The following is a 22,866-nucleotide window of genomic DNA, read 5'->3' as shown; positions in this document are numbered from 1 at the left end:
GAAGGACATAGGCAGTGTATAATGAAATAGAATCAATGGATTAGAGGTCCTGTTGAAGCTGAAATTTTTGCAAAAATGAGACACAGAGGAGTGAGCTAGAAAGACAGGACATAATTAGAGATTATAGTGCCAGAAAGATTCTACAGCAATTGACAGGGCTGGGTGGTGGTTCCCTAAGGTGGGCTGAAAGACAAGATCCTTATAAGTGAGGGCATCAAAGAACTCAGGAGCCAAGTGGCTTATTCATGGGAAATTGGGAATCATGGCGCATGATGCCCAAGTGCTTGTGGAAAGGCTGGAAACTAGAGCAGTTTCGCCAGGTGAGTTGAGAGAACAGGAGGTGAGGAAATGGATCAGCTCTTCTGACAAGTTCTACAGTGAAGGACAACAGAAAGATGGCAGTGATGGTGGGGAGGGAGGGCGGGAAGGCACGGCTGTGGTAAGAGGGTGGATGGGTTGCTGGGTTGAACTAAAGGCTTTGTCAGGAGAAGTATGGTGGATAGCAAGAGCTCACGAAGTGGCAGATGTGCAGGAGCAACTGCAATGATAGAACACGAAACTGAGGCTGGGCAAGAAGGAGCAAAGGAGAGAGCACCTGATAAAAATTGGTCAGACTGGAGGTCCAATGTGGACAAAGAATTGTTTTGGGTTGGGTCCTCAGTGAGCTGATGCAGTTGAAGTTTGGTTTGGTTTGTTTGCTTTTGTTTGTTTGAGACAGGATCTCAGTATGTAGTTCAGGCTGGCCTTGAACTCCCTATGGAGCCCAGGCTGGCCTCAAACTCACAGCGATCCTCCTACCTCAGCTTCCCAAAGGCTGGGATTACAGGCGGGCTGTACCACCACACCTGACATCCTTGTTACCTCTGAACTTAGTGAGGACTGAGTATAGTGAGCACTCAGGTACACTCTAAATACTTGCTCCAGGAGTGTTTTGGTTTTCCCAGGGACCATATGTCACTGACAAAAATACCCTCTCTTCAGAGAGCAGGAGAAATGATGTAACAAAACTTAAATGCAACAGTGGGGAAAGCACCGCGGAGGTGATGCCATGGTTAGCTGCAGAGGAGAATTTAAAGGGCTTCCATGACCTAAAAACAGGTCATCAGACAGTAAGGGCGTCAGCAGGTGGCAGCCAAGGAAGTAGAGAGACTTGAGTCCATCATTATCCAGATGTCGGCCTCCCATGGGGTCCCGCTAGATGACACAAGCGCGAGGTTCCTTTACAGCCCAGCAAGCTGTAGCGAACGAACCTCCTCTCGGACGTCAGCCCTGGCTGGGTGGGCTCGTGGAGAGGACACCTACCACTCAGGGAAGACAAGTGAAGGCCGGGCGGGCATCTGGCGATCAGAGACGGGTGCATCATCGCCGCGGTGCTGGGACGCAGCTCTGCCTCAGCGGCCTCGCGGGGCTCCTGGGGCTCCCGGGGCTGCTGGGCCCTACGGAGCCTGTGGGGCGCGTGCGGCCCCCGGGGCTTGTGGACCGCCCGGGACTCACTGGGCTCGCAGGGTGCGTCGTGTTCGCCGGCCTCGGGGGCTGTGTGGGGCCCACAGGGCTCGTGGGGCTCGGGGGGTCTGTGGGAGCCCGGGGGCTGCCCCGACCGCTGCCCCTCGTCCCACTCGCGTCCGTCGTCCGGCTCGCCGGCCTCCTCGGTCTCCGCCTCCTCCCGGGACTCCCGAAGCTCGGTGTGCACGTCGAGGATTCTGAGCACCAGGGGCTTCTCCAGGACTTCGGAGTAAGTGGACGTCTCGGTCGTGCCCTGCCCGTCGGTCTCCTCGGACAGCAGGGACGAGCCTGAAAGCGCTAGGTCCTCCATGGGTCAGAAGCTCCCGCTCCACCTCGGCCGCCCGCCGGCCGTCGCTCGCTCACAGGTCGCCTTCTACGGCCACCAGGGGGCGCCGCGCCGCCCATCACTGGGCGTGGCCGTATTGTCGTGGGTTCTCCGCCCACAAGGGGCGTGTCCATAGAGACTCCGGGCTGCAGCCTCATTGTACTCTCTCGGTCTAGGACGGGAGGCCTCATTTCCCACCCTCACCCTTCCACCCAGTAGGTTGTAGGCTCGCTGATTTATGTCACAGAAAAGAATCTCAGGACGTCATCAGTGACGGGCACGGAATTAAATACACACTCAGAGAAAGAGGCATGCAGGCCCTCAAAGACAGGCGCGCTGTGATCTGGGGTTGGGGAAAAATGTATGAGGGACGATTGAAAAATACAGTGAATTATTAAACTTTTAAAATTGTATCAAAGTAAGAAGCACAGTGAGGCTGGGGATGTAGCTCAGTGACCCTGTGCCTACCTGGCAAGTGCAAGGTCCTGAGTTCGATTCCCAGTACTGGGAAAAATTTAAAAGAACTACAATAAGAAGCACATTGCCATTAATCTCCCTCAAATACTCTCCCTCGCTTTGAACACATTTATTCCATTGTTCTTACCACTTTCTTAAGCAGTTCTGGAAGTGATAAAAAATACAATGAATGCTGTTGCCCAGTGCCATCCAACGGAAAGGCGGCCTCGTCAAAACACGATGGTGTTCTCATCTACCTTACTGGATCTGGCACCGTGAGACTTCTATCTCTTCCCCAAAGTCAAAATGACCATGGAAGGTGGTTTTGAACTCATTCAGGACACAGAGGCAGTCAGGGCAGGGCTAAAGAGGACCCCAGAGCTGCTTCCAAAAGTGGCAAGAACCATGGGATAAGTGTGTTCCAAGCCGGGAGGATTCTGAGGGAATAAGTGGCAATTTATCTATTACTGTAGTACATTTTCAACACAGCTGTTTTGTTTTTTGATTTTTGGTTTTGGTACTGGGGATTGAACTCAGGACCTTGCACTTTTGAGGCAGGCAGCAGAACCACTGAGCTAAATCCCTGGCCCTCAACACAACTGTATTTGTTACTCAGTCACACCTTCTATGTGTTCCTGGAGGTATCATTTAAAATGGATGACCTAAGATGTTTTGCCTAAAAACATTCTTTGAATCCCTTGAATCTGTTTCTTTGTTTGAAGGTCAGGTCGCTGCCCTTAACCTTAAGGACTTGGTGAATTCATGGATTTGCAGTATCTTTAAGGGATCTGGCTGGAGGGCCTGGAAGAAAAAAATAATCTATCTTAGGGAGCATAAGCGAGCTAAGGAGTAAAGATATGGAATGCAAATATGGATGCTCTTGAGTAATTCTGTGTTTGGAAGTTACAGTTTTCTTAAAAGTACAATTTTAGGGGGAGGATGGGGCATGGGGGGTGGGAAAGAATGATTAAAGTATGTTATGTACAGGTACAAATCTCCCAAAATGAAACCCAGTACTCTGTAAAAACACTACACACTAATAAAAATATGAAAAAATCAATTTTAAAATTTAAGTGCAATTTTTAAATTAGTTTTCCTTGTCTCCTTTCTTCCTATCTTCAATCTATCAAAGTACATATATAGTAAATCTAAGGACACCTTTTGCACATTACTGGGTATGAGTGGATATACTTTTCTTATAGATGCAAAGAAAAGGTAAAAGAAACATTTTGGTTTGTGGACATTATCTGGACTGGAAGTAGGAGATTCATCTTAGTATATGGGTACGTGAATCAAGAAATCACCTTCAGATTCATTTTGATGTTGACCTGTGCACTATTACACAGATTTAAGAAGTAGCCCCTGAAACTTTGGAAAAAGGAGAACTAAAGTACTCTCAGAAAAATGTTAACAAGCTGTACACAATCAGGAAAGAGTTATGTAAATTTACCTTTAAAAAGCAAGATGACCCCTAAGTCCGTATAAGAAGCCTACCGCTACATGAAAGGCCTTTAAACATCCGATGAACACACTGGTGGGACAAGGACTTCAGCTAAAAGTGAGTACACAAGAGGAGTCATAGAGGCTGTGCCCATCAAAAACTGCAGAGGGTGGGGCCTGAGGGTGTAATTAGCGGTAGAGGGCATGTGACATGCAGGCAACTGTCTGACATGACCCAGCTTCTCAGGAAGTCCACTTACTGGGAGGGACTAGTGATGAACTCTACTGGTCCATGTCAGTTATTTACTGGCATTCTGGTTTTTATACAACTTCATGCATCTGACTACTGTCCTCCCTGAGGAAAAAAAATTTATTTGAGACAGAGACTAAGTCGATAAATTGCCCAAACTGGGTTTAAACTTGCAATCTTCCTGTCTCGCCCTCCCAGACTGCTGAGATTACAAGCATGCACCACCACTCCCAGCTAGGAGTTAATTGTGCTTCTCCTTTTCTGTCTCACCCTCCTCATAGTCAGTGCCTCTGCAACTCCAGTTAATTCTGCAAACATGTCCTTAAAACACCCTCTTCTTTCTACACCCAGTCACCCCCCAGCCCAGGCCACCACCATCTCTGGATTCTCTGATGGCTCCCGACTGGCCTCTGGACCCTCTCTCTGTCCACCTCAGTCATGCACTCCAAACTATTTTCAAAAGACTCCAGGCTTTGCGCATGCTCTGGCCCTTTTCTTTCTCCCTCAATTGACTTTGGGCCACTCCATCCTTGCTCTCTACCTTGCAGCCGGCCTGTTCTCTAACTTGCCAAGCTCTTTCCATTTCCTTCTCCCCAGACCTGTTCCATTTCCTGGAGCCCACCTTCCCTCACACTTCACATATTGGCCCTTTTTATCCTTTAGGGTTCAGTTTAAATATCACCCACTCAGTGAGGTCTTTTCGGCCCATGTCACTTTTTAAAATGTTCCCTCCATTATGTTCTATTTCAGTTCTTTGCTTCACTATAACCTGTAATTATTTCATCTGCTTGTTTATTTTTCTGTGTCTTGCCCCAGCTAGAATGTAAGCTCCTTAAGGACAAGGACTTTTTCTGTCCTGGTCATTAGTGTGTTCCTATATGAAGGACAGTGAATAACTTCGGATAACTGTCATTATTTCCCTTGTTTTCTTGCCTAGCATCTCTTCTGAATACAGAATCTCCATTCTGTGATAAGTTCTCCAAGGGGTAAGTGCCACCTCCTGAGGCCTGCTGGGAAGACTGCCAGCCAGACAGCCTCTTAGAGGATGCACCAAGTGCCATTAGACCCCACTGTGACGTACCTGAGTTGCTAGCCTGAGAGCATTTCCAGTGTAGGATGCCTGCTTTATTCATTCCCAGCATCAAGCAATGACGGCCCTATTGGTACTCAGTGACTGTTTCCTGAGAAACAAACTTCCCACCCTGCCTGGTGCCACACACCTGTAATCTCAGCACTCAGGAGGCTGAGGCAGGAGGATAGCTAGCTGCTAATTTGAGGCCAGCCTTGGCTACAGAGTGAGTTCGAGGCCACCCTTACTACATAGTGAGACATTATCTTAGAAAAAAAAAATTTTTAAAGGAGAACAAAAAGAAATACTCCAGCAACAATATTTGTTGCTAAAGTGCAGAATATAAAGGAGAACATGAGAAAAAATACTGAAAAGGAAGAACAAAGATATTACCCCCCCTCCTGAAAGCTTTTGATATCACTTTGAAAGAAAGTACCCAAGAAATTTTGTGTGCTCTTGACCCCTTTAGAAAACAAGGAGGAGAGTGTATATAATCCGAGTTTGGGCCTGGGAGTGGTCTGTATCAGACTTGATCCTTTTACAGTCAGAAGACCAAGCTGGTTAAGGGGTCCATTCATGAAAATCCTTGGGACAGAAATGAAAATCTGGGTTTTCTGACAATCCTGAATCAATGTGTGACCCAACACAAAAGAAAGTTTGACATCAGACAGCGGCAGCTATGAAGGACACCACTGAACCTAAATCGTGCAGCAGCACTGGCTACGGGCCTTGAGGAGGCCTGGAGAGCTCACAGTCCACTGCCTCCCGCCTCACCCAACAAGCGTCCTTGTGTACATCCACATGTCCTTAAGTTGAGTTCCATTCTGTGACAACCTAAAACTTTAGAGGCAGCTGTTGCTAACATTGAGGGGTTAATCATCTTCCCCATATTTGGCTCTTCACTTTGCTATTTAAAAGGATGGATTTACAGAACAAAATCTGTTTTCAAATATATGTTTTACATCAAGGCAAAGCACTTTAGATGAAAGCTGGAAAGTGTCTATAGATAAATATGGCTATCATTCTTATAAAACATTTCTAATGAAGTCTATCTATATATAAGCCAGGCATAGTGGTGTATTGCTGTAATCTCAGCACTCAGGAGGCTGAGGCAGGATTGCTGCAGGTTCAAAGCCAGCCTGGGCTACATAATGAGTTCAAGGCCAGCTTGAACTACATAGTGAGACCCTGTTTCAAAAAACCAAAAAATGTAAAAGATTAAAAAAAAAAAACAAAAAACAAATGCCCACTGGTTCCTCCAGTAATATAACGTGCTCCTAGAAGATAAGTCTTTCTTAACTCTTCCTGAATGCAAGTAATTCTATTTCTCTGTGGTTTGAAAGTACTAGCTTCCTTCCTTCCTTTTTTTTTCTTTTTGAGACACGGTCTCACTATGTAGCCCAGGCTGGCCTTGAATTCATAAAGCAGAACTTCGAGAAAATCAGTTATTTCCTAGCCTTAAGCAGTTTTCTCCTAGCTGCATTCAGTGTCACTCTTGGATTCCTCCTCCCCGTAACTGCTGACATCTGCTCTGCTACAGAGAGGGTAAATAGCAGGATTCTCTCTCTTTCTCTCTTTTTTTTGGTACTGAGGATTGAACTCAGGACCTTGCACTTTCGAGGCAGGTGTCGGAACCCATGAGCTAAATTCCCGGCCCAATGGCAAGATTCTTGCTAGCAAAGCCCTGTGATGTCCTGGTTTCTTAGGAATCTGACTTCTTACAAGGCTGACCTTTGCTCTGGTATTGATAATGTAAATAATCACACCCCTGTAAATGGAGTCCTGTGACATCTCCAGAGCTGTTTTCTCTCAAAAAATACAAATAAGGCTGGCAACTGTATTCCTGTAAACAAGATCCTATGACATCCTGGAATATCTTATATCTGCTAACTTTCAAGGCTAAGCTGTAAAAATCTCACTGAGTAAATAACTGATTTTGTCTCATTTTACACCAACTCCTTCAAAAAATGTATAAAAACTGGAGCCTTTCTTTGTTCATGGCTCAGCCCTTTGGACATAAGTCCAGCTGTAGTTGGTGTGCACCTAAAATCTTGAAATAAAATACTCCTGTTTTCCAGTGGTCTCCTGTCTCTTGAATTCTGTAACACTCATGCCTCAGCTTCCCAAGTGCTGGGATTACAGGAGTATGCTGCCACACCTGGCTCTGTGTGTAGTAGTATTATTGGCTCTGTCCTGTAGTATTAATGGATCTATTTAAAGATAAAACACTTGGAATTTTACTCAAAAAGAGAAAGATTATTTAAATGTTTTAATATAAGTTTAATGTCATTTAAAAAAAAATCACAAATAGATGAAGGTTTACTTAGGTTCATTTACTTTTATTAATTGAAAATCCTAATCCCAGAGCTGAGGATGCAGCTCAGTGATAGTGTGTTTAGCTAAGTCAATCTCCAGCCTGCCCACCCTGCCCAGAAAAAAACAAAAAATCACAAAGGTCCCTAAGTTCTCTCAAATATACTGTTTTTTAAATATTTTTAAAGTTCAAAATCTAAGTGGATGGCAAGCACAAGGTCCTGAGTTTGATCCCTGGTACTGAAAAAAAAAGAACAAAATCTAAGTGGATACTCTTAATGAATTAGTGTTGTCTTTGTGTACATGCCATGTAGTAAACAAATAGGAAATGGCTTATCTTTTATTTGAAGGTTAAAACTTTAACTTCAGGCCTGCCATGCAGTACTCCCTGAGGACACTCAGCACCTGAGGTCCCAATGGACCTGGGCCCAGTCAAGGCCCAGTGGCAGCCAGGTGTGCAATCAGATCTTTGGCATCTTCCATGATGGAAGGGATCTCAGTGCTGGTCTCTGTCACTTGAGTTCCAAACAAGAACAGCTTCCTGTCATTTCCCACCTCAGACAATGTCGAGGCTTCATGGATATCTGTAATGTGATAGGCTGCTTCTAGATCCTTCACCAGGGTGGAAAAAGAATAGAAAAAAGTTAGTTATTTGGCAACCCTTTTGGATACACTTATTTCTCTTATTTGTTGCTCCCAGTGACTCCACCATTTTAACACAGTACATGACTCAAGCATTATGACCCCAGTGGTTGTTGAAATATAAATATTTTCATCAGAATTATGCCAATGTTTACAAGTTATCAAAAAGGTATTTTCTAGAATAAAGCTAAGCCAACATAGTACCTAAATTTTCTGAACAGTGGTGTTGATCTATGTTTAATTTTGTCTTCCCATTTTCCTTCTAATCTTTCAAGATTTTTTTTTGTCTAGATCATATTTTACTAATTTTGTCTAGATCATATTTTACTAACTCACTTGCTGCTGTGAGTTTTCTAATCATTATTTCTACTTAACAAAAAATTTGGATCAAAATTTTAGGGATGAAGGGAGACAGAGAAGGGACCAGCAAGGAAGCTGATTTACAGAAAGGGACAGTAAGGGGGGAGACCAAGAGGGGCAAAAGGCATAAAAACATGGAAAAGGCTTAAAGAGGGAAACTCCTAGGAAGAGGCAGAGATGCCCATGTTGGTGCTGTGTGCCATGGTCCACACTTTTAGAGATCAAAATGGCAAGGTAAAAGCATGTTTTTGTGCATCTCAGATGACAAAAGCATTTATGCAAATGACCTCTGATATTCCTTTTTGTAAATTGTTTTTCAATCCTCTGAAAAAATTTTGGCATTTTCAATTCTAAAACTGCATTTGTAATCAGCTTTTTGGTTTTTTACAGCACTCTTTTGTTTTTTTGTTTTGAGAGTCTCCCTATGCTGTGCAGGTCAGTCATGAACTGTGGGGCTCAAGCAGCCCTCCTGCCTCAGCCTAGGGAGTAGCTAAAACTGTAGATGTGTGTCACTGTGCCTGGCCAGCCAGGGGATCACCTTTACATCTCTGGAAATCATCCAATATTGAGTCTCCCCCCGCCCCCATACCAATAAAACCTAGCAAATTCTATCACTGAGAGCCTGTGAGACTTTTTCAGATGTGCTGTACATGGTCACTGGTTAGGGCTGGCTACCTCTGGCTTATAGGCACAATATAGTGCCTGCTTGAAATCTGAACTCAGTTAGTGCTAGAGCCTGCAGGAAAGTTTTGTAACAGTGTTCATGGATCCAGTAACATAAGGATGATGTCTTGGGTTAATAAGTTCACTGATGGAATTGGAGAGGAAGAAATAGGGAAAAGGGTTTAAGATAGGAAGAGGGCCCTTTGTAATGATATATCACATCAAGTGTAAATACAAGGTTTATTCCTCACTTATATAATTGTGCCTTAAAAGGTCATAACTCAAAGAATAAAGATAATAACTTTTGAAAACCATTATCTAATAAGAACCAAGAGAGATTATGTAAAGGTACAAATTTCCAACGATGAATGTCATTATATTGTATACCTAAAATGAACCAATAAAATTAATTTAAAAAACCAATATCTAGTAACTTGAACTTGAGTTATCTAAAAGCATAAACTAAATATTTTGGCCAAAATATACAAAGATGCATTAAATTCAAATATCCAAGTCTTTAATCATTAAGACCCAGCAACAGTTACCCATTTGACTGTGAATGGCTCTGTTTATTCAGTTTGATGGAGACAAACACTATTATGTTTTAGATCTAAAATGCTCCCCGAAAGTGTCATGTGTTTAGAGGTGGGGACTGGCTGGAAGAGGGAGGGTCACTGGGGTGTGGCATGGAAGGGTGTATTCTCGCCCCCTGCTGCTGCCTTCTCTCTGTCAGGGTTGAGCAATGTTCCTCCACCTTGCCCTTCTGCGTGCTGCTCTGTCCTGGAGCCACCAACCATGGACTAAACTCTGACAACAGTGACCCAAAATAAACCTCTCCTCCTTTAAGTTGTGGATACTAGATATTTGGTTACAGCAACAGGAAAGTAGCTAATATAGACACAAACCACAAAAGAAAGTACCAACAAATTTGACAAAAATGAAAATCTTCTAAATCTTTGTAGTTTCCCTCCACTGCCTTTCTATTCTTTTTCTTTCTTTCCTTCCTTCTCTCTCTCTCTTTTTTCTTTCTTTCTTTTCTTTCTTTCTTTCTTTCTCTCTCTCTCCCTTCCTTTTCTTTCTTTCTTTCTCTCTTTCTTTCTTTCTTTCTTCTCTTTCTGTTTCTCTCTCACTCATTCTCCCTCCCCTCCACCTCCTCCTTCTTCTTCTTCCCCCCACCCCCACCCCTACCAAGGCCTTTACACTGAGCCACATCTGTAGCCCCTTTAAAAATGTTGACACAAGTTCTCGATAAGTTGCTAAGTTCCCCAGGCTGGGCTCAAACTTTTTATCCTCCTGTCTCAGCTTCCCAGAGTAGCATATGTCATCATACTTTTCTGTGTTCTTCTCTTTTCTCTGCTTTCCTCTCTTTTCCTCAGATCTCCAATCCTCTCTTTTCTCTTCACCTTCCCTCCTCTCCTCTCTTCCTCTCTTTCTTTCTCAGGGCTTTGCACATGCTAAGCATGTGCTCTACCACTGAGCTATGCCTCCAACCCTAAATCTTCGTAGTTTATGGTACTTAATATGCTCCACTTAAGCCACTTAAGTCATGGCATATGACTATAATCTCAGCACTCTGGGAGGCTGGGACAGGAGGATTGCAAGTTCAAGCCCTGCCCAGACAGCTTAGTGACTTAATGAGATCTTGTCTCAAAATAAAAAGGGTCTGGGGATGTAGATCAGTACCAAGGCCCTGGTCCAAACCAATGTACAAAACAAAACAAGATGCTCCATTGAGCCAGGCATGGTGGCACATGCCTATAATCCCAGCATTCTGGGAGGCTGAAGCAACAGGACTGCAAGTTTGAGCCCAGCTCGGAAAATTTAGTGACTTAGCAAGACCCTGCCTCAAAATTACAAAATGAAAAAGGCCCAGGGATATGGCTCAGTCTGATGGCCCTGGGTTCAATTCCCAGTACTGGGAAAAAAAAGTTTCTACACTTAAAAGCAAAAACAAAAAAAGTATTACTTTTTTTTTTTGGTACTGGGGATTGAACTTGGGACCTTGCATTTGCCAGGCAGGCGGCGGAACCACTGAGCTAAATCCCCGGCCCTACTCTTTCTTTTTAAATGCCAGCAAAATGTCAAAATCTATTGGAGTAGGTTCTGCACTGGACTTCAACATAGGCTCCTACTTTAGTTCATCACTTGTGATTACTTAGTTTTCATTCACCCACAGAAGTAAGAGGAAAAGCAGGAATTGAGCTCTTCTGTGATTTGCAAACCTGGCAATTGAGAAAGGGGCTTTAGTATTACAATCTTATGGAAATTTAATTTTTTCACTTTTTTATTGTGTGAAGTATGTGTAACAAAATTTGCCATCATGCAGGGCGAGGTGGTGCATGCCTGTAATTCTAACTCTCTGGGAGGCCGAGACAGGAGGATTTCAAGTTCCAACCCAGCCTGGGCAATTTACCAATTTAGGAGATGCTGTCTCAAATTTTTAAAATTAAAAAAAAAGACCTGGTGATGTAATTCAATGTATAGGCCTTGAGTTCAATCCCCAGTACTTCCAAAAAAACAAAAAAATACATACACATTGTACAACATCATCACCATCCATTTCCCAAACTCTTTTCATGTTGCTAAACTGAAACTCTGTGCCTATCAATATATATAGAGAGAGATACTCTCCATATATGTATATGTATGTGTAATTCCCCATTCCCCCATCCCATAGCCCCTGGCAACCACCACTATTTTGTATCTCTATGGATTTTTCTACTCTAGAAGTCTCTGTAAGCAGACTTATACAGTATTTGTCACTTTGTGACTTCACTTAGCATAATGTCCTCATGATTCATTCATAATGTCCTCATGATTCACTTAGCATAATGTCCTCATGTATTGTAGCAGGTGTCAGAATTTCCTTCCCTTTTAAGGCTAAGTGACATTCCGTTGTATGCATGTACCACATTTTGTTTATCCATTTATCTGTGGGTGGACATGGATTGCTTCCACTTTTTGGAAACTATAAATAATGCTGCTGAGAACACTGATGTATGAATATCTGTTTAAGTCCTTGCTTTCAATTCTTTTGGGGACATGCCCAGAAGTAAAATTGTTGTATCCTATGTGAACTCTCTTTTAGACTGTGTGTGTATGTGTGTGTGTCTATGTGTGTGTGTGTAGTGCTGGGGATTAAACCCAGGGCTTCACATTTGCTAGGCAAGTGCTCTACCACTGAGCTACACACCATCTCTTTTCAAAATATTTATTTTGGACAAGGTCTTATTAAGTTGACTAGGCTGGCCTTAAACTTGCAGTCCTCCTGCCTCAGCTTTTCCTACTAGCTGGGGTTACAGGCATGTGCTACCACATCTGGCCTATTTTGGATTTCTGCAGGAACTACAATATTGTTTTCCATAGTGGCCACACACACTTGACATTTCCACCAATGGCACAAGAGTTCTAATTTCACCCATTGATAACTTGCAATGCATGTGCAAAGTAAATTCAGGTCAGTCTAATCTAAAATAAAACTTTGTACATAGCAGCCACTCAAGTATTCTGTTGAATTCAACAATCAATATATTTTTATTGAAATATGTTGAATACACATTTATTGAATTCATACTATGCACATGGAAATACGTTAAGTATTTCAAGGGACACAGAAATGAACAATGGTCTCTACACTCAACGAGTTTTTAATCTAGTGGCTCTAATAAACTGAATTGACTGTACAGTATATTATTAAATATTTAGCTTTTAAAAGGAGACACTACTTGTACTAATATTAAAACCACTGAGCACAATTTGGTTTTGCACAGCTTTCTACCTGTTTGTGTCCAAACACAACCAGAGGAAGGATCGGGTTGGCTTCAATGAGTTGGTGAAGGTATTTCTTGGCTTCGGGCAATCGGTTGTGATCTGCTGAATCCACCACAAAGATGAGCAGCAATCCCTTGGACAGGTGCATTTCCCAGGAGGAACAGAAAGGCTCACTGCCACCAACTGCAGAGAATGGGAAAGGAAGAAGACACCAAACCCACAGAAGTGTCCAGTGAGGCAGAACTCAGGACACACCAGACAGTGTTAGAGGGAGCCCAGCTTTGAGGGCCACCATGGGGTGCTGCTGGGGAAACCTGGCTGTGGGAATAGCTCCCTTCACAAAAGGATCATTCACAATCACTCAGCAAAGACACCCAATACTGCAGTGAGGTCTCTATCCTGTTACCCAGCACACACATCACCCACTGCATGCTCATCAGTTATAGCTCAGAAAATGGGAGTAGGCAATAAAATAATTAACAGCAGGAGGTTAAAGTCATGTTACTTTGTTTGTTGAGACAGGGTCTCACTATGTAGCTCAGGCTGGCTTGAACTCACTGTGATCCTTCTGCCTCAGCCTACTGAGTGCTAGGATCACAGGTGCGTGCCAGCACACTCAGCTCTGCAAGAGTTCTTTATGTATTCTGGATAATACATATCCATTGGTTACGTATATTGCATGTATCTTCTCCCACTTTTTTTTTTTTTTTTTGAGACAGGTTCTCACTATGCAGTTCAGGCTGGACTTGAACTCACTGTGTAGCCTAGGCTGGCCTCAAACTCATGGTGATCCTCCTGCCTCAGCCTCCTGAGTGCTGGGTTTAAAGTGTGAGACACCATGCCTGGCTTCTTTTCCCACTTTGTGGCTTTAAAAAAAATAAATAAACAAAAGTTCTGAATTTTAATGTAGTTGACTTTATCCATCCTTCTTTTTGATAGATGCTTTTTGTATCCTATTGAAAACATCTTTCTCTGAACTGAACACACTCAGCTTCAAGCAGTAGATACTGAAAGTACACCCTCATAGAACGCCCTCCTAGCTAGAACTCTTCTGCCCATAACTCCTAGAAATGGTTCCACATCCTGAGGGTTTGCCAACCCTGACAGCGCTTTTAATTCCAGAGGAAAGAACTACCACTAAACCTCTGGCCAGGATTCCCGTGTAACTTTGTAGAACCAACCTTACTAGGTGAGGCCCAGATAGATTTGTAACTCTGAAAAACCATGTTAGAGCCTTTTGTCTCCTAAAACCTAATACCCACTGGATATTAGGAAGAGCAGAGTTTGGGTTGTTCAAAATAATGAATGAGGACTGGGGATTTAGCTCAGTGGTGCCACACCTGCCTCACAAGCACAAAGTCCTGAGTTCAATCCCTGGTTCAAAAAAAATAATAATGTTTACTCTTTCACTAGAGTATAAAAATTTTGGCACTCTTAAATATGTTTTTAGTTACAAAGTATTGGTTTGAATTTGAAGGAGTTAAGTGCTAGAAATCAATCTGTCCCTTCCTCTTCTAGAATTCCTTACGCCTGTCTTTTGTTGTTTACATGCTCATCTACCCAAACTTAGCATTATAGGGACCTCTTTGGGGCTGATAAATAACAGCCTTTTTCTCCCATAGTATTGATCATGACTTTAACATTCCTAAGAATATACATATTTCTGAATGATTTAAATTGAAAGAAATTTTAATATATAAAATACAATGTGCTTTCTGTCTGTTCAAATCTCTTCTCCATCATTTGTTTATATTTCCCATTAAATCTGTACACTGATTTTTTTTTGCTACTCTTAAAAACTAAAAATTCTAGCTCTGTTTTTATGTTAAACCTTCTGAATGTGTACCCCAATGTATGTGAACAATTACGACACATAAGTCATAGCTAAATAGTGAACTTCAAAGAGTTGATAACTTTTGCCCATTCATGTAAGTTTTGCTATTGCATTTATGTCCATGGCTATAAATTGTGTGCATTTATTCTGTATTTATGTTAGCTAGCTGAATTTAACTTGAATTGTTAAAATTCAAAAAATTAAAATAAGCTTATGAAACTAAAAAAAAAAAAAAAGAAAACATCTTTCTCTTGCCTGAAGACACGAGATATTCTCACTCTTTTTCTTTTAACTCTTTCACAGTGCTGGGGCTTGAACCCAGGGATGCTATACCACTGAGCTATATCCCAGCCTTTTTCATTCTTTATTTTAAAATAAGATCCCCCCCCAATAAAATAAAATTGGGTTTCCCTATGTTGCCCAGTCTGGCCTTCAACTTGTGATCCTCTTGTCTTAGTCTCCTGTGTGGCTGAGCTTACAGGAAGGTGCCTTCATGTTTGGCTTGTAATTGACTTTTTATTTTTTTGGTGATAGTGAGGATTAATTTCAGAGCCTTCAGACTAAGCTACATCTCCAGCCCTTTTAGTTCTTATTCTGAGACATAGTCCTGCTAAATTGCTAAATTGCCCAGGCTGGGCTCCAATTTGAAATCCTCCTGGCTTGGCCTCCCAGAGTGCTGGGATTATGAGAGTACACCATTGTGCCTGGTTTATAACTTATTTTTTATATTTTTTAGTGCCTCATTAAACTCACCATTTTTAATAATTTGAAAGGTGTTTTAGGTTTTCTTTGAAGACAATTATATCATTTGTAAACAAGTACTGCTGTGTTTCTTCCTTTGTAATCCTTAAAAATTTTCTTTTTCTTCAACTGACAAGGACCTTCTGCATAATGTTGAAGGAAAACATTCTGTTTGTCCTGATTTTCAAAGGACTACTTCTAACAGTTTACGCTGAGGAATCATGTATTCTGGGGTTTGGTACCATTTATTTTTAGCTTTAAAACACAGAAACGAGGGCTGGAGATTTAGCTTAGTGGTTTCACCACCTACTGTGGAAGCGCAAGGACCCGAGTTCGATTCCCGGTACCAAAAAAAAAGTAGAATTATTTGGGGCCGGGGATTTAGCTCAGTGGTTCTGCCACTTGCCTCTCAAGCACAAGGACCCAAGTTTGATCCCTGGTACCAAAAACAAAACAAAACAAAACAAAACAAAAAAACAACACAGAAACAAGAATTGAATTTAGCGATTTTTCTAGTTTTATTGAGGTGGTCACATTTATTTTTTACTTTAATAAATTTAGTGAATGACATTTATATGTGAGTTCAAGGCCAGCCTGGGCTACATAGTGAGTTTAAGGCCAGCCTAAACTACATAGTAAGACCCTGGCTCAAAACAAAATGAAAAACAACAAAAAAGACATTTACACATTTTTCAAGTGTTAAAGCAACTTTTCCATTCCCAGAGAAGCTCAGCTTAGTCATGATTTATTAGCTCTTTCAGATATTAGCTGGTTTTGGTTTATTACAATTTTGTTTTATTTCTGCATCTATGCTCATGAATTTCCCTTTCTTATCTTGTCTGTTTGGGATACAAGCACCTCATACTGGAGTTGGGGAGTACTTTTTTCTTTTTATCTCTGATTCTCTAGAAGAATTTATGTAAGATTAAGGTTCACAGAGACACATTTTTAGCAATTCATTTAATTTCTTTAAATTTTTTAAATTATTCAATACTTTATTCCTTCTTGAATTTGTTTTCACTATATATTTATTGTCACAAATGTAAACAGTATTTTTTGTCATTTTAATCAATGACATGCTCTTTTTTCATTCCAGACATTATTTTTGATTCCTTGTTTTTCCTCAATGAATTTCATAAGTTTGCCTGTTTTGTTTATCTTTCCAGGGAACTAACTTTTGAATTTCTTTTCTTTCTTTCTTTCTTTCTTTCTTTCTTTCTTTCTTTCTTTCTTTCTTTCTTTCTTTCTTTCTCTCTCTTTCTTTCTCTTTCTCTCTCTCTCTCTCTCTTTCTTTCTTTCCTCTTGCTTTAACTGTTCTGATCTTTGCTGTTGTATCTTTTCCTCTTTTTCAATTTTTTTTTTTTAGTACATGTCTGCCGTACATAATGATTACATTCCTCATGGGGAGTTGGTACATGGACATAGCTCATCCTAATTCTTTTCCATCCCCTTCTCCTTCCCTTCCCTCCATCTCTTCATTCCCTTCCCTTTTGCAAAAGATCTTTCCCTCTTTTTCCTATTATCTTTTATCTTGCTTTTATTTATATTTTGAGTATCTTATGTAAGAGAAACCATAAGATATTTAAGCTTGTGCATCTGATTTTTTTTACTTAGCATTATAGCCTCAAGGTTTGTTTTTGTTTGTTTTGGGTGTTTTTTTTTAAGACAGGGTCTCACACTGTGCAGTTCAGGGTGGCCTTGAACTCACTATGTAGCCCAGGCTGGCCTCAAACTCATGGAGATCCTCCTGCCTCAGCCTCCCAAGTGCTGGAATTATAGGCATGCACCACCACACCTGGCACCATTTTCTTTATAATCAATTTCATTGGTTTCTTTATTATCTTGTTCCTTCTATGCCCTTTGGTCTTATTGTTATTTTTTAAATCTACAGTGTATATTTATTCTACAAATTCATAGCTCTTTTCCTTTCATGTACTGTATAAGCATTTATGATTATTAATTTCTTTAAATTCATTACTGTTATGGCTTATAATTAGATGTCTCTCCAAAGCCTCATGTGCTCATAGGTAGGGCTTTGGGAGGTAATTGGATCATGGGGGTGTGATACTCAGTGGAAGAGTCCACTGATGAGTTTATAGCTAATGAGATGTTGGGAGATGAAGCCTGGTCAGAGGAGGTAGTAACTGGGGGAGTAGCCTGTAAGGGTCTATCTCCCTCTTCCTCCTTGATCTCTCTCTACTTCCTGCTCTCGTGCCATGAGCTCCTCCTCCGCAATGGCTCTGCCTTGAGCCAGCTGACTATGGACTGAAACCTCTACAAACTGTGAGCCAAAATAAACCTTTCTTCCTTTGAGTTGTGGGTGTTGGATATTGTATTTCAGTGTTGAGAAAGTAAGCAAAACAATTACTTCCTTGGCATGCCAGTTTTGATCAGCAGATTTCAGTGTTATTTTTAACAATCATTCACTTCTGAGTATTTTCAAATTTCCATTATGATTTTATCTTTGAACCATGAGTTATTTAGAAATGGAAACTCTGTCATTGAAGGTTTTTAAATTAGCAACTGATCTGCTTAAATATATCTTAAAATTCTGCTCTTTGTCACTGGATGAAAACAAAAATGAAATGGTGACCACCAGAATCTAAGTAAGAGGTGACGGCTGTTCTGACTCCCTGGGGGCAGTAGGCAGGGATGTAACTCATAAATTTGAGATATCCTTTGAGACAGAAAAATTTGAAGTATTTGACTTGTGGACTGAAGGCAAAGATAACAGTAGGAGAGACCAAGAGTGACTCAACTGGCTTCCGCCTAGACCAACCTGATGGGTGAGGAGCCATTTCCCAGTGGAGTATAGGGAAAGAAGAGATCTGAGATAAATCAAACATTTCTGCTTTGACCAAGCAAGTTTGGCAGGCCAATTGGACATTCAAGTACTGATGTCTGGATTGGACATATTTGAGCTGAATAGGTAAAACTGGGAATCATTGTCATGTTGATAGCACTTAATGCCATCAGGTGGATGAAGTCACCCACAGAGAGAGTGTAAAGAGAACACAGGAGGCCCTGCCCCAACTTTGGGGACCCGCAACATCTAATGAGGCTGTGACTCCAGAATTGCTATGCAATTCACCCATCCAGGCAGCAGAGGAAGTTTAGGGTTTATCCATACTTTCGCTGCAGAGAAGGGAGCACACTGTACTTAGACTGCATGTTGATTTGCAGCAGTGTGGGAACAGGGAGGATGATCATAGGAGATTACAGAAGGGCATGCAAAAAAAAGCCTTCCTCCAAACTCCCCTTTGTCCAACCAGCACTGCAAAAAAGGAGAAAGTTTAAAAAGCACAGTGATTCTCATCCCTCAGTGTACCTTCGAATTAAACCACACATGCATTATAAAAGCCTGGGAAAGCTGGGCATGGTGGTGCACGTCTGTAATCCCAGCACTCGGGAGGCTGAGGCAGGAGGATCACACGAGTTCAAGGCCAGCCTGGACAGAGTGAGACCCTGTCTCAAAAAACAAAACAAGGGCCGGGGATTTAGCTCAGTGGTTCCACTGCTTGCCTCACAAGCACAAGGACCGGAGTTCGATCCCCCGTACCAAAAACAAAACAAAACAAGCCTGGGAAAATCTGATCCAGAGCTACTTTGGACAAGGTCCTGGGGTTGATCACACCACACTGGTGGTGAAGAGGGCTTACTCTCCAGGAACTCCATAAGGCTGCCTCCCATGTCGATGCACACTGCATTGAATCCTTGGGTGGGTGCCACACTGCGCTGGACTCTGTTTGAAGCTAAAGTGTGGAAGACGCTGGTTTTCCCTGCTCCATCCAGGGCTAGAACTAGGATCGGCTTACTTTCCTCCTGTGAAACAAAACATAAACCAATAAACCCGTGCAACAAACCTCGCTTTCCTGGCTACTGACAGTATGCCGGCCTGCGGTACGACCTAATCACTGTCATCAAATTGCAAACCAGAGCAAAACTTAACAAAAATGTGTGTAAATCAAAATCAAATGGTACCAATCAATATTTTCTAATTAGCCTTTACTAGTTACGTGATGTTAACCCTTCTCCATCTCCCAACTTGTGGTCAGCCTGTCAAACACTCTGCATATATAACATATTACATACATATAAAGCATTAAGTACTTTGTAACATATTTATACATATATGAAGTATTTTTGTGTGGGTGCCATTGATCACAAGGCCAATTTTCAGGATTTAGTTTGCTTCTTGAGTTCATGTCTATCGAAGATGCCCTCAGAATTCTGTTGTTTGGGGTGCAAATGTTGATGGTGCCACTCAGCATGTAAGGTCTCATATTACTCATCATTATCATTAATCTGTCTTGCCTTCACAATTGGATAACTTGATTTAAAATCTTAGAGCAGAATTGCCTTCATATTTGTAAAATATAAGTACCATGATGAAATGAAAAGTCTAAGATTATAGGAATCATCAAACCAATTCTAAATAACAAGAGTATTTGTTCAAAAGCCCAATGTGAAGCCTGATGAGCAGGAAGTAAACTTGAAAAGATGAATTCTACCAACATACCAGGCTTAGAGATTTTAATTGCAAATGACTGAGATAAGAGGAGAGCAGGTGGTGAGGAGACAGAGGCAGCCAGAGATGTGGTGTCCATGGTGCAAACTTTAATGTAAATAATAATGTAATAGTAAATAGCCAGACTGCTCAGAGAATTCAATTCTATTTTCCGAGCAGCTTAATAAAGAAGTTTCTCATGGCTTGGCTTGGTGGTGCATGCCTGTAATCCTAGGTACTAGGGAGGCTGAGGCAGATGCATCACAAGTTCAAGGCTGGTCTGGACGCTTTAGCAAGCCCCTATCTTAAAATAAAAAGGACTGAGGATATAGCTCAGTGGTAGGGTGCCCCTGGGTTTGATCCCCAGTACCCTCCCCAACACACAAAGTTAATTGTGCACGCACACACACACACACACACACACAAAACCCTAATTGTCTTTAATAGCACTGGTGCAAAGCCAAACATGGTGTATACTTGTAATCCTAGCATTTGAGAGGCTGAGGCAAGAGGATCACAAGGTCAAGACCAGCTGGGACAATTTAGGGACTTGAGACCCTGAGGGGAAAACAAAATAATACAACCTAGGGATTTAGCTCAGTGTGAAGCCTGAGCTCAATCCCCAGTAACACACACACACACACACACACACACAGCATAAGCAGCACTGGTTGAGAAATAATCTTATACATTTCTACTTGAACACTAAATGTTGATGCTAGGCTTAGATTAGATTTTTGGAAAAAAGTGATTTTAAACAGCATTAGAATGTCTACTCTACTATTTGTTGTTTTAAAAGATCTATGTGAAAGTGAGATGTTGTAAGAGCTGGCCTAATAGAAACTTGTGTAAAAAGTATGATTTATGAAAGCCAAGTAGTAACAGAATTTGAAAAAGTACATCTTTGTTCTTGGAATGAATTCTTGATGGCTCCAGAAGCAAACACATTTTCATGGGTCTTTCCTCCTCTGTTCCTACCTTGTTCCCCACTCCCTCCATCTGCATCTGTGTTATAGCACTGTTCTGAGAGGGTGCTGTGGTAAGGAAAAAGACTTGGCACACAAAAGAGATTTCATTAGATGTTTTTAAACTGCACACTTTGAAGCAGTAGTGTCATCAAGAGATGGGACACACAGTATGGGTTATGCCCCCCAATCTCCACTGGGGACCCCACTCATGCTACCCACACATTCTTCATTCATTTGATGATGCACACACTCCCCTTGCTGTAATGTCTCTGAATTTAGGACGATTTTATAAGCGATTGTGTCATATTTTATTTGCAGTGTTTTTCCTTCCTTAGCTACACATAAAATAACAGCATCCTAGATCCCATGAACTACCGAATTAGTAACAATTCCCCAATCCTTTTCCAACCACACTGCTGCCCCTCAGTCCATCCTAACTAGAAATCCTATGCTTACTTGTGTTTTCCATTTTGCTTCTATTCTCAGTCTAAAATAACAGACTTTGGGCTGGGGATGCAGCCCTTTGGGAGAGGACATGGGCAGGGCCTTGGGTTCATCCCCAGTACCAAAAATAAAGAGAGGAAGGAAGAAGAGCAAAGAAAAGACAAGGGGAAAAAATACCAGAGATCTGATTTTTATCATCTTCTAGGGAAAGTTGAGCTCACTGTTTTCAAGAGTTCAGATGTGCCCCAGCATGCATCTGTGATCAGCTACTCAGGAGGCTGAGGCAGAAGGATCAGAAGTTCTAGGCCAGCCTGGGCAATTTAGTGAGCTCCTGTTTCAAAATAAAAAGAGCTCCAGATGAAGCTCAGTGCTACAGCACTTGTGAGAGATCCTAGGTTCAATCTCCAGCTCCTCACCAAAAAACACTACTATTCTTTGTCAAGTTATTCCTTTAGCCATAGAAGGCCCCAAGAAATCTGTGTATTGCCAAGGGTCAAATCGCTATTAATAATTCAAATTGTGTAGAACCAGAAACCCGTTGTGGGCCAACAGCCAGCCCAGGAACTCCAGGAGCAGAGAGCGCATCGAGCTGAGCCAAACAATGTCTCAGTTCTGAGACCCCTAGGTTACATTTGCAACTCTGGATGATGCAAGCAGTAATCCATGGAAGAGAATTTATGCGGGATGTATCTGGTCCGCATAAATTCAGATGCATCCCTCATAAATTCAGGAACCTTGCACATTCCAATCACGAATGTATTCAAGGGAAAGAGAGCCCGCGTGCGTGGAGGGTTCGGGACGAAGGTTCGGTGTCGGGAGAGGCCGGGACAGAAGGCCCTTCCTTCCCTGTGTCGTCCGGACAACTAGACAGGATCTGTGGTTCCTCCACACCACGGCCCGCAGTCGGGACACGGTTAGGGCAGGGGCAGAGCCAGGGGTGGGCGAAGGGGCATTGGAAGCCTGACGTGCCCCATCCCAAGCCTGCAGGTAACACCCGAGTCCCTGCGCAGGGACCTCGGAAGTAACAGGGCCGCATCCCGGTCTGAAGCTTCCACGGCCTTGGCAGCGACAATGGCCGTGGACAGGCGGTGAGTAACGGGTCTCTTACCTGTGGTTTGGGCGGGGTGCTCGTCAAGGTGCCCTTATTCTTCTCTTCCTGTTTTGCTTTACATTGCTCCTTCTCTTTGTCTGTCTCCTTGCCTTGCTCCTTCCTCTTTTCCTCTTTATCTTTTCTCTTACTCTTCTCCTTCCCAATCTCGTTCGTCTGTCCTTTGTTTTTTTCTTGAATTTTCTCTCCAGCCCCTTTCTTTTTCTCTTCCTTTTCTGTTCTCCTAATTTTCTCCCTCACGGCCTCCTTCCCTTTCTCCTTCTTCACTTTCCCCTTCTCCATCCCCACCGCCCCAGTCCTTCCTCCCCACAACCCGCGCGCCCGCGCGCTGGAGCCGGAGCCGCGGCTGCCCCGTCCTCGCAGGTGTGGCCGGGGCGCAGGGGGGACAAAGGTGCTCGGCGTCACGCCCGCGCTCACCTCGCCGCAGCCAGAGCAGCGCGCGGCCTGCCGCCGGGCCTCTCTCCCTCTCTCT

General features: G+C 42.6%; 2 protein-coding genes across 2 annotated transcripts in view; both read right to left on the bottom strand.

The window, feature by feature from the left end:
- Spmap2l (sperm microtubule associated protein 2 like) overlaps positions 1–2,018 on the bottom strand; it is a 57,209-nt gene extending 55,191 nt beyond the window's left edge. The window contains 1 exon segment of the mRNA XM_087187704.1: positions 1,303–2,018. Within this exon segment, the coding sequence (XP_087043830.1) occupies positions 1,303–1,813 (511 nt within the window). The 5' untranslated portion in view covers positions 1,814–2,018.
- A 5,600-nt stretch (positions 2,019–7,618) lies between these two features.
- Positions 7,619–22,784, bottom strand: Arl9 (ARF like GTPase 9). Its single transcript, XM_004849689.4, has 4 exons — positions 22,395–22,784; positions 19,027–19,189; positions 12,800–12,975; positions 7,619–7,968 (listed from the first exon to the last, which is right to left on the bottom strand). The coding sequence occupies exons 1-4, from the start codon at positions 22,674–22,676 to the stop codon at positions 7,789–7,791; spliced, it is 801 nt and encodes a 266-aa protein (XP_004849746.2). The 5' UTR covers positions 22,677–22,784; the 3' UTR covers positions 7,619–7,788.
- Positions 22,785–22,866: the final 82 nt, after the last annotated feature.

Source organism: Heterocephalus glaber, unplaced genomic scaffold (assembly GCF_053883595.1).
Source record: "Heterocephalus glaber isolate CG9 unplaced genomic scaffold, H.glaber_assembly_v1.0 deba00001509, whole genome shotgun sequence".
Classification (NCBI taxonomy): domain Eukaryota; kingdom Metazoa; phylum Chordata; class Mammalia; order Rodentia; family Bathyergidae; genus Heterocephalus; species Heterocephalus glaber.
This window is presented reverse-complemented; position numbering and strand designations above follow the sequence as displayed.

What these genes read in the sequence shown, in the direction of transcription:
- Arl9 (XM_004849689.4), bottom strand. Translation starts at nt 22,676, where the DNA reads ATGGAGAAGGGGAAAGTGAAGAAGGAGAAAGGGAAGGAGGCCGTGAGG. An exon ending in GCACCCCGCCCAAACCACAG is followed by an intron (nt 19,190 to 22,394) that starts GTAAGAGACCCG and finishes TTTGTTTCACAG; the next exon opens with GAGGAAAGTAAGCCGATCCT. An exon ending in TTGTGTTTGGACACAAACAG is followed by an intron (nt 7,969 to 12,799) that starts GTAGAAAGCTGT and finishes ACCCTGGTGAAG; the next exon opens with GATCTAGAAGCAGCCTATCA.